This window comes from Poromitra crassiceps, assembly GCF_964638095.1.
Source record: "Poromitra crassiceps genome assembly, chromosome: 4".
Lineage (NCBI taxonomy): Eukaryota > Metazoa > Chordata > Actinopteri > Beryciformes > Melamphaidae > Poromitra > Poromitra crassiceps.
The window spans coordinates 57,363,021-57,375,206 of record NC_139626.1 but is presented as its reverse complement, the minus strand read 5'-3'; the positions used below and the strand labels follow the sequence as shown (position 1 = coordinate 57,375,206).

General features: G+C 42.9%; 1 protein-coding gene across 2 annotated transcripts in view; it reads left to right on the top strand.

Annotated features, from left to right (window-relative positions):
- Nucleotides 1-10,885, top strand: part of wipf2a (WAS/WASL interacting protein family, member 2a) — a 51,219-nt gene extending 40,334 nt beyond the window's left edge. For both annotated transcript variants that reach the window (XM_083635559.1, XM_083635560.1), the window contains 2 exons: nucleotides 5,402-5,503; nucleotides 7,962-10,885. In XM_083635559.1, coding sequence (XP_083491685.1) covers nucleotides 5,402-5,503; nucleotides 7,962-8,005 — 146 coding nt within the window. In that variant the 3' untranslated portion in view covers nucleotides 8,006-10,885. The remainder of the gene's footprint in view (nucleotides 1-5,401; nucleotides 5,504-7,961) is intronic.
- Nucleotides 10,886-12,186: the final 1,301 nt, after the last annotated feature.

The following is a 12,186-nucleotide window of genomic DNA, read 5'->3' as shown; positions in this document are numbered from 1 at the left end:
TGCAGTTTAGCCACCTTAGCAGCCAAATATGAATGTTGGTGGAATGGGGCCTCTCTGACCTCTCAAAGCGAGTCGGTATTTAGCAGCATTAGGTTGGCTGGCTAGTCGTGATGTCCTAACCTGGTCCACTCTTGATGTAGTTTCTTGTAGACTGACTCTTTCCTAAAGATGTCCCCCTTCCTCAGACATAGTGCAACATAAAGATGTCCCCCTTCCTTAGACATAGTGCAAATATATATATATTAGGGGTGCACCGATCGATCTGCACGCAATCTGTATCGGCCGATTTGGACCTCAAATATGTGATCTGCTGTTTCCGATATTCCTTTAATTTTGCCGATCGCATAGCCGATCATGCTGCACGTGAGAAACATGAGGCAGCCCATTTTCATGTCTTCAATGTCTATCGTTTAACTTTCATATTGTGCTCTAACGTTTATATCATTGTGTTGCAAAGCACACGCTTTGCTTTCATCAGTGTACTCACCTCCATGCACACACCGCACCAGACTGTCAACACACCTCTTGCGTCTTTGAATCACACAAATCAGCTGGTGATTACAGCAGACTCAGCAGAGAAATTACCTCCAGTCCTCCCGCCTACCGAGGCATTTGCATGCTGTTAAATCCGTGTGTATTAAAGTCCCAGATTAATGTGGTAGTCGGGGTAGTGCACGCGCACACACAGACAATTTCCACGCAAGCATTGATGTTCCCGCGGGCACTTTGAAGGAAGCGAAAGTGTGCTGCTATGTGGATGTGCGCTCCATTCAGACGGATGCGCTAATTAATGCCACTACTCAGATGGAGTTTAGCTCGTGTGTAGCTTGTGATTCTGTTGTTTCTCCCGTCATGTAACCCTGTCACCATTATGTAGATCGCACTCATAGTGCTGCTAATTATAACACTGTAACTCGGCCTCGATGGGCGGGTCGTTTTGATGTTCGTTCGATGCGGATCCCAATGTATGACGGTTATTGTGCATAACCCCGGTTCTATGAGTGGGAGCTCTTTGGCTTTAGTCATGGTTCAAGACTGGTGTTTAAGAGTAACTGACTTACAGTTTACCTAATTATCATTTATATATTATTAGTTGTTAATTATCACTATAATTGGCCTATATAACAGCAAGCTTGGTTACTGACCTGTTTGTATATTTTATTGCCTCCTTTTTCCAGACCACACACAATCCTACTATTCCTGTCATAATGCTGTAAAAAGCCTATACTGCTGTACTGTACTGAAGAGACTGACAACTAAACGGTTGAACTCCCATCTGTCTCATGTTGGCAGTTTCCTTTAGCCTACAAAATATAAAATAAATATATATATATATATCGGTGATCGGTGATCGGTAATCGGTGATCGGTCGATGATCGGTTGGGCAGATATTTCTCATAGGTGATCGGCAATCGGTGATCGGTGGCAAAAAACGTGATCGGTGCACCCCTAATATATATATATATATATATATATATATATATATATATATATATATATATATATATATAACATAATACACATCACAAAACACACATCACTTCTTTCCTCCAGTCACTTTTCCACCCGTGTTCAGTCCTGCTGTGCAGTGGAAATGGAAAACCGGCACGCGCCGTCATCAAACTACGTCACCCGTCTAAATCTTTTGCACCAAAGTTCGTCTATTGGTAAGATGTTCCACTGCGACGTCATGGCTGGAGCACCGTTGTCCAAAAAGGACAACTCTCTCAGCGCGCCCCCTGTGTGTGTGTTTTGGGCCGAGCCTCGCTCCTACCTTCGATACGATCTCCGTCTCCCTTCCAGCCGGTCAGACCGGAAACGGCATGAACTTGGCTAAACGTTCACCCAGAAGCCACATATTGATATAAATATCAGCATAAGCAGCCAACAGATATCAAAGCTGGTGGGCGTATAAGCAAAAAGAAATTGAAAGAGCGTAACTCGAACTGGTTAAAAGTGTCTTATCGCGGCGTTTTGAGCCAGAACGAACTATGTTAGCAAACGTAGCTAAACCGAGCTAACGGCAGATTGTATTCACTGTAATATATTGTATATTATTAATATGCAGGTCCGCATACGTGAGCGTTGACGACCATAAAGTCTGACGTCAGCACCCCCTTCTAGCACGTGAGCCAATTGAAGAGTTTGAGCCCAAAATAAGGTTATTTGTCAACAGAATACAGTGGTAACACTTTGGCTAATTAGCAGAGCAGGAGAAAACATGGCTACACATGAAATAGCTTAAAAATGACAACACTGACTGGAGGGGCGGGGCTTAAAACATTGAGTGCCAAGGACGTCTGTGGACGTCCTAAAAAAAGTAACGAGAAGTACCAAGGACGTCTGTGGACGCCCTAAAATCATAATTCATATTATTCCATAATTCTGCTGTTTAAGGTCGTACCCAGCCAGTGAGCATGAATCCCTTCAAGGGATCACACGGCGCCACCTTAAAAATCTACACGGGAGCTGCGCCACCCTAAAACCTTCGCGCAGATCCTTTACTTTGTGCAGGAGAAAGCCGTGATCAAAGAGACACCGATGCATGCTGCAGCCAGAGCCATATAGATTGCTCTGTCTGCAGCTGACAGTTGGCTGCGATCCGCGCCCACAACTGAGCTCTTCTGCCTCTGTCTATCTGTCTGCATATAGTTTCTCCACACGATTACCTGCCAGAAAGGCAGCACCCGAAGCCGAACGGCCAAACCTTTTCCTTCAGTCCCGTTTGCCATTTCCTTGTCGCGCTGGGATCTGCCCGGGGCAAAAACGGAGGCTGCGAAAATAGACTGTGTGCGTGTGGGGAGGAGTTTGCAGCTCAGGGGGGGGGGAGGGGGGGGAGAGGGGGGTGGGGCACGCAGGCTGCACAGAACTACACCATGTCACTACATCAGAAAATATTAGCTAGAGTCAGTGAATGTGCTTGAAATTAGAGTGCAAAAAGTATTCATAAAAGTGACTTTATCTTGAAAAGTAAAAAAAGACAGCAGAAAACCCTTGAAAGTGCTCTTCTTTCAGAGGCTGTCATTTCATAATGGAACTGTCTAGAAACAAAATTTCTTCTTTGAAAGAAGCAGGAGTGTCCAATGTTTCATTAGAGTCCAGCCCTGTCCATATAGCCCTAAAAGAAAAAATTCTATAGCTGTTTTCAACTGAATGGAAGTGAATCTGGCACAGGCTCCAGACAATTTTACTGAAGCGCTGTGGCACTCAATGTGTTAAGTGCTGCGCATGTCAGGATGAAAGTCTGACAGAACATGTTAAGTGCAAAGACAAATGATGAGAATAAAACCATCAGGAGTGTTAGAATAAAACCATCAGGAGTGTTAGAATTCCTTCAAATCTAGAGGAGGGGGGTGGGGGTGTTTTCTGCACCTTAATTAGCGGTTCAATGCCTTTGTATATTCATATCAAACCATATCCAATACCCATATGAACTGATTGCCATGTCAGAAAGATGTCATATCCCGCTTGTTTTGAATACATTTCGGGTTACGGTAGGAGCCTTCACATTCTGACCGAATTGAGGCATCTGTCCAAATAAATACAGTACCAGACATGTCATCTATTTTGTTTACTTTCCATCGTTGAGTCTTGTTGTCTTCCATGCTAGCACTGGGGCATCCAAGCTGCCGTATGATGACAACTGTCTCAGGTGAATGACTCAAGGTGTAGTTATTGTCGTGGCAATGTTGATCGATTCTGATGGAGCATTCTAGTGTTGGAGTTGAGACCACCTAACCGGGGACCAAGACCGAGGGGGGCAAGACAGAAACAAGACCAAGACCGAGGGGGGGTAAAGACCGAGGGGGGGTAAGACCAAGACCAAGACCAAGACCAGATCAATGCGAGACCATTTTCAAGACCAGACCAAAACAAGAAATACCATCATGACTGTAATTATGGCTTAACCTTAAAGGAACACTCTGCCCATTTTCAACCAGCTTTGTATCATTAGAACATCAGTAGTATATCAGAAAACTGTAAACTGTTTTGAAGTCTGTCATTTAATTTGACAGTTATTGAGTGTTAAAGTGTGGACCAGTGACATCACTGGTCCACACTAAGTCAAATTAATAAGTCATTAACTCAAATCAACTCTCAATAACTGTCAAACTATTCATCATTCATCTAGTTTGACAGTTATCGAGAGTTATTAATTTGAGTTAGTGTGGACCAGTGATGTCACTAGTCCACACTTTAACACTCCATAACTGTCAAATTAAATGACAGACTTCAAAACCGTTTACAGTTTTCTGATATACTACTGATGTTCTAATGAGACAAAGCTGGTTGAAAATGGGCGGAGTGTTCCTTTAACACCATTGCTCTGCTAACAACGAAATAAATTATTATTTAGGAATGATAGTCAAATATAAATGGCTGTACGGTATATACTCAGTGACACAATGCAATCCTTTGATCTGAAACGCTGCAATTCCACGTCACTGAGTCTGATCATAGCAGACTGCAGTCTTTCCCTTGGCAGAGGTCTGCGCTCTCGGAGTCTACTTCTACTTTTATGATATAGGACAGTCAAACTCTTTTGCACCGTTTGTAATGGTTGAATTTGTTTGAGAAAAAAGTTCAAGTTGGATCCTTGTGAAAGTAAAAAAAAAAAAAAAAAGAGTAGAATACAGGAAAAACTTGAAGAAAATCCAAGGCCACTCTGTTTCAGGTAGAAAAGTTAAAAAGCCTTTATTGTGGCATGGCTGAATCTAACAATTAACAAGACCAACGCGTCTCAGCTATACAGCCTTCATCAGGGTAGAGGCCTAACACTGAAATGCATGTGCATATATAGTGACATCACTCAAGCAATTAGTGATTAGCCTTCCTGGATACACCTGTGCATCACAGGGAGCTTGCAATATTCACAATAATGCTAGATACATGATGGAGAAGAAAATAATAAAGTTAAAAAACAATTGGGTACCCAATAAATGAAGAAAATGGAAGAAAATAAATAAATGGAACAAATAGGTAGAATGCAGAAAATAAATAAACTGCAGGTGGGACCAATGTCATGCAATGCCCACAGACTACAGGGAATTGGAGGAATAACACTCCAACCTGACAGGAGGAACTAAATACAGTACCAGCAACAATTGTGCAGCCTACAAAGTTGAGGCCATAGAAACCTCACAGGAAGAGGAACCAAATAAATGTAACTGAGCAAAATATCTCAAATAACAAAAAACAACTCTGTCTGACTCAGAGAAATGGAGATAAATCAAAATCATCATTCGACCCAAGGAAAATGGTTACAATCCAAAAAGTGTTTTCTTTGGAGGAGATGTTTGAGTCTATCCCCTCCTCTGGCAGATTTGGGGATGACTTCTATTGCCGGTTGAATTTGTTTGTTTGCTTTTTTACCATTATTTTCCTTTTCTTTCCCTCCTAGACGATTTTGAATCCAAGTTCAACTTCCACCCCATCGAAGACCTTCCACCTCCAGAGGAGTACAGGCATTTCAGCAAGGTCTACCCCAGCAAGAGCAACAAGGGTACGCGCCTGCACTTTTTTCCTTCAAACCTCCTTTAAGCAGAGGTACAAACAGGCCATGGCCACTGTCCAATCCACTCCTCTTCCCAAGTCTTACCTGCTGCTGCTGCTGCAACAGCGCTAACTAGCAAGCTAACGGCAGGAACCTACACGCTAGCTCGTTGCTACACGCTGAAAATGGCAGGTTTTGACGAAGATTGTGCAATAAAGAAGGCAACCTTGGCACTTTCGGTAGTCTCTTAGAACAGACGAGTTGGCTTCCGCAATTTTCAAATGCTTCCGCTGTACCGTCTGTACTTCGTGGGGGAGAATCATGCACCAACCGGAATGGGAAGCAGAAAGGCGGGTCTTCCGCTCATTAGTCCAATCAGAATCCAATATGCCGGCAGAAAGGCGGGTCTTCCGCTCATTAGTCCAATCAGAATCCGATATGCCGCATTCGCGTGTCGTGATTGGTCGGATTCCGTAGAACTTCCTTCCAGTCTGAAGGTTTTTTTTCCCAACTTCCTTGTGCATGTTCTGGGGGTGTAACGTACAGACTGTATATAGCTGCATTCGCCGGATGTAGATGATACAGTCTGTTTTAAGAGACTACACTTTCGGTGGATGGTTGGAGAATATGTTTAGAACATTTGCTGTCTTAACAGTGACGTTCTTGCATGTTTGCCCACTGGCTTTATGCCGCTTGGCTCTCCTCCTCTCATGTAAATGTTCCACCCGACACAAGTTCCACCCCAAAACTATTTTCCAAGGGCGCTGCCACTAAGCGCCGGAGTGTGATTGGTTAAACCAAAAAGAGCGTATTTTTTCCCCCCCGCAATTCCAGAATGGAGACTAGCGCTGCCAGACTCCTCTCTCGGAAGGGAGGGGAGGCTGGCAAGCGAGACTAATCTGCTCATAATACGGAACAACCTGCTGTTGTTAATCTGCTCATAATACAGAAGAACCTGCTGTTGTTAATCTGCTCATAATACAGAAGAACCTGCTGTTGTTAATCTGCTCATAATACAGAAGAACCTGCTGTTGTTAATCTGCTCATAATACAGAAGAACCTGCTGTTGTTAATCTGATCATCATACAGAAGAACCTGCTGTTGTTAATCTGATCATCATACAGAAGAACCTGCTGTTGTTAATCTGATCATAATACAGAAGAACCTGCTGTTGTTAATCTGATCATAATACAGAAGAACCTGCTGTTGTTAATCTGATCATAATACAGAAGAACCGGTTCTGTTGGTTGCACACCTCCATGGTGCTGTTGTCAGACGAGTCGGGTTTATTTGCGCAGTGATAATACAAACAAGTGAAGAGATGAAACTAAGGTTAGTGCTTAGGGCTGACCAAATTCCCATTAGTCGGACGATCGCTGGTGTTAACCCTTTTCCCCCGACATTGACATGTTTTTACCTCATTTATGAGACGACGCTTCCCCTACATTGACGCGAAATCATGTCAATACGTGTTTTCACCGTCATGTGATAGATGGCGCTCTTACTCACTTGACGAGACTTGGTGACCGAGATCACGAATGAGGTTATTTGATCCCTGGGAGAGTCCAGGAAACAGCCCTGGGGGAAATATCAGTCTGGTGGTTGTTGAGGGATGAGATTATGACGATATGTGGCGAAAACGGGAATAAAACTGTCTATTTAGATGCAGGAAAGACAGGCTGCCACTTGGCCCCCACGGAGCTCTATTTTACGACTGGATTGGAGAGTATTGATCTCAAAACAACGCGTAGGTTGGCCAGAAACGCTGCGGAGATCACTGGGTGAGTCGTCGGATCATAATTGATGTGAGGAGAGGGGTCCCGGTTAAAAAAAAAAACGAAATTCTCCTTTAAAAAGCGCGGTGCAGGTTTAAAAAAAATAATCATTTACAGTTAGGACTCAAGATTCTTAAGAAAATACCCCCCCAAAAAAAAAAAAAAAAAATTAAAACATGCCCCCAGGGCAGAAATATGGATAGAAAGGTGGCATTATAATGCACATGCTCAAACAACAGTCATCTGTGCAGATAACACCTGTGACCACACTTGGGATACTGTACTTACTGTAGTAATAATAATAATATACAGTCAATGTGTACAGCAGAAAACACGAAGCAGAATCAGCGTTGCCAGACGTATGATAATTGTCGTATTTGTACGATAATTATCGTATTTGTACGATAAATTACCGTCAGAAACGATCATTTTGACCTCTGGTACGATAATTCAACACTGCCCAGAATGCATTTCGGCACTGAAGGAGCAAGAGAGAACTCTGTGCCGCCATTTCGCCCCCCCCCCCCACCCCCTAAGGCAACAAAGAGAGAATCCTAATTGCTACATAAAAGTCCCACATATGAATGCGAAGTGGTCTCTAGCCTGCACCATGCGTTTTGTACAGAATCCCTCCTGCCAATACTAAGCACCAGTTGTTTCTCGTCTTCTTTGTCTCTCCCTCTGACCTGCAGCCATGATGAGAGGAGCTCCTCCAGCGCCCCCGGTGGGCAGGTGAACGCTGCTCGGCTCAGGACTCGGATCGCTCGGTCACGTCTCATCGATGGACATTCAGGGGAGTGGCGCAAAGCACTCGAATCACAAAATACACACTAGAACACACACACTACAACACACACACACTACAACACACTACGACACTAAAAACACCAGCCGGAAGCACAGCGCTGAATGCAAAGCGAGCGCTACACTACGCAGGTTTGACACCACATTTTCCTCGCCTTCTCTCTCAGCATGATTAGAACAACAAAACCACTTTGAACCAAGAAGCGGACTCCTTCACCTTCCACCTGTGACCGCAACTACTTCTTCTTCTACTGACAGGATGCAGAGGCATGACACTGTTGTTCACACCACATAGAAGGACCAACTTCCAAAACTGTGCATTCCATTTTCTCTCTTTTTTTTTTTTTGAGTGCATATTCCATGATGATGATGATAACGATGTTGATTTTCACAATTGTGAATAACTTTTTTTTTTTTTTATTATTATTATTATTATTTCTGGTGTAAGCATTAATAATTTGTGGTGTCCTCGGGAAGAAATTTCAACACTACCAATGGAAACTGCCTTTTGGGATTCATATTTGAGTCACCGGCAGATAAATTACGCTCACGTCTACCCACACCGCTGATATTGCCATGAATGTGTGTGGGGTGTTAATGGTTGTTTGTTTGATGTATTTTTATTTCATTTTTTTGTTTAAATAGCCATTCCAGCAGTGCCAGGTGAGAGGGTGCGTTTTGAAAATCGGTTCTCTCCCTCTCCGTGTGCCAAAAGTGGGTGGAGTAACTGTGAACTGTGCGGAGTGAGGAGAGTTTCCATTGACGTTATATATAACTGACATTTTAAAGTTGTTTATTTGATTGTGGACAAAATGCATTAGTGGAACGCTTGCCAAGTTACGAGAGAAGCCTTGCCTGGTAACATTTACATTTGGATTTTGGAGAGGGGGCTATTTTCGCTAACACTTTTGTTTGTATAGTCCGCCGCCGACAGAGAGTCTACAGAGTATTATGTAACATTTCAACATCTTATTACAACAATTCAACTGTTTAATAGATTATATATTATAGATTATATGTGGCAATTCATGAACATAGCTTCATATTACACTAGTCGCAGGTCTGTTGAACGGGAAGCCAACGGACAGTTTGGTTGAATCTCAGCTAATACGCTGTTAAAACACCATCTACAGATATGTCAACTAATAAACTGTTGAGATGTTACAAATACTCTATAGGTGGAAAATCCAAATACAGTCTGAGCCTATTTTCTACTTTTGTTCCCACTTTTTTTTTTTTTTTTTTTCTTTTCCTTTCTGTGTTTGGACGTCGTTCTATTTCTCTCTTCAGGCGATGTTGCACGGCACACTTTGCATGATAGGTCCCATGGACGCTGGACGCTCATCTATGCACTAGGGGCCGCTGCCCTAAGGAGCAGGCGTACTGTCATGTGGTGCGGGGGGACGTTTGTCAAAGTAACAGGGGAGTCGGGAGAGACAGACAGGCTTCTGGACGTCCTTGAAAGCGGACGATCCGAGTACTTTATATCTTCATTATAGCTGGCATGTTTCTCATAGCATGCTGTGGTTCACACGTGGACCACACGGTGGAGGCCAAGGCAAAATTATTCTTAATTTTTTTTATGGACCAAGGATAGATTGCAGGTTTTGCAGAGCGCGTTGGAGGCGCTTATAAGGGATTCCTTGTCTGTCGATCGAACGGCTCAACTCTGTTTTATACCCGGAATATTTGACTGTGCTGCTGGAGGCCCTTGGTAGGACTGCATGGCCAGAGAAGGTTTTTAGTGCATTGCTATGCAAGGAACAGTTTGTACGGAGGGGAGTTGGTAGTTTTTAGTGCATTGCTATGCAAGGAACAGTTTGTACGGAGGGGAGTTGGTAGCGGCTAACCAAAAAAAAAAAAGGAAAACACTAAGTGCCAGAGAATCGTTTGAGCAAATGGAGGTTATCAAAGGATTTTTTTTTTTTTTTGGTGTACTTATTTTTATTCCCTTTGTGTATGTACCACCATGCTTGACTCTCAAACCCTCATTACATCATAGTGATGCAGTTATCAAGACGCCATGCAGGAAACTGAAAAAATGCATGGATTTTATTTTTTTTTGGTAATTGAATTTATGATTATTACCCCGTTTCAATGATGCAGCGCCTCCTGCTGGTCCTTGCCTTACACAAATCCATGGTCTCACTTATCGGTACCAGTGCATTTGTTTTGGAGAGAGGGGGGAATGATGGCAACGAAGGGTAAAGAGCAAACCATCCTATTTGAAAATGCAATAAATATTGTATATTTACATGACGTATGAGGAATATGGTAATCATAGTTATTGATCTATTTTTATGTTGTAAAAAGCTTGTAATATAGGAAAGAAAAATGATTAAGAAATATAGCGATATTCCAGTTGGTGGGCTGTGACCCACGGCCAGATAGACAGGTCTCTCTGTAGCACTTCTCTGGATGCATGGCCATAATGTGGGGCTGTGCGGGGTGGGGGGGGATTAAAACGGCAGCCAAATGTAGGGGAATTTGGACTGTTGAGTTTGTCTACCAACCACAGGTAACCAGGCATCATTTGGAGGTCGTACTTCTATAAAGTCTCACTTGTCCGTAAAATGGTTGAGGTGTACGAGCGTCTGTGACCCGGTGGACGACGACGACGACAACACAAAGACACTTACTGTCCTGGATGTATGCTCACATCAGTCACGCACAGGTGACCAATCATGTTTGTCTTCACGTGTCCTCCTCACCCTGTCCACTCCAAGAGCAAAACCCTGTGGTCATTTCATGTTAATCCACCATGTTTTTTATCATTTGAAATTATTTCAAATAAACATATGCCTTTGGGGAATCGGGTAATTTGTGCACGCTCATTCTGTTGTCTCTGCATGTGCTTAGGACTCTTAGGGTTTGTCCGCATAGTCCTGATGTCAGCATGGTTCTGATGTCAGCATAGTCCTGATGTCAGCATGGTTCTGATGTCAGCATAGTCCTGATGTCAGCATGGTCCTGATGTCAGCATAGTCCTGCACTGCAGCTCTTTGACTCACAGAATAGAATACCTTTATTGTCATTGCAACTTGTACAACGAAATTCATTGTGTGCAGTACCAAGCTACGTAGGAGGAATAAAAAAAAAAGTAACTAAGTCTAAAATAAATTTATCCTACATATTACCACATGCAATGGATAAAAAGACAAGATAATAGAATAAAATAAGCATTAAGAAGGGGCAGCATTCGTATCATGTGCGTCATAACATAGGACATTAAAGTGCAGCATACGTATCATGTGCGTCTTACTAAATGACATTAAAGTGCGATGTGTGTAAACGATAAACAGATGTAGCAGCATGCAATAAACTAATGTGCAAGTGTCAGTGCAGGTCAGATGCGGGTCTGACGTTTGTTGGCAGGCTGGTTCAGGAGGCATATCGCACTAGGATAGAAACTGTTCCTTAATCTGGCAGTGCGGGCACGGATGCACCTGTACCTCCGTCCAGAGGGCAGGAGGGAGAACAAGTGGTGGCAGGGGTGAGTCGGGTCTCTGCTGATGTTGGTCAAATCAGACAAATCAAACGATGATTACCGTTACATGGTCTGCATTAAATAGCAGCTGAAATGTTCCTTTAACATGTCATGATATTCAGTATTGATAATAACGCAACCTGTAATCTCAGATGTGCTAATGGGGGGTGGATTTCATTCATTCAATTCAACCCATTAGTGGCAATAAATGTTTGGATGATTTTGATGGTTGCGCGAGGTACTACTGACCTTTACATAAGGATTACTGCATCCACGATGAAGGAAGAAATAGACCCACAGCATAAATGGCCACAACCTGGCAAGTCCTTTATGATGACATTTCGACATGTGGCAAAACCCACTGAACTGAGGGACACGTCTAAATAAGAATTCTACACATAATGTCTCTATTAATGTGTCACTCCTCCAGAAAGACGGGGCAATTAAACATTACAACACGATACATAATATCAAACGGGTACTACTACTAAGTCACTGAAAGTACAAAAGCTCACAAAAATAAGAATACAATGATGTAAATTCACATGTCTGCTTCTCAGTTTCAGTTTCCACTGTATGTAGCTATGCTTCCACTTTTTAATGTGATACACTGTGCTATATATAAC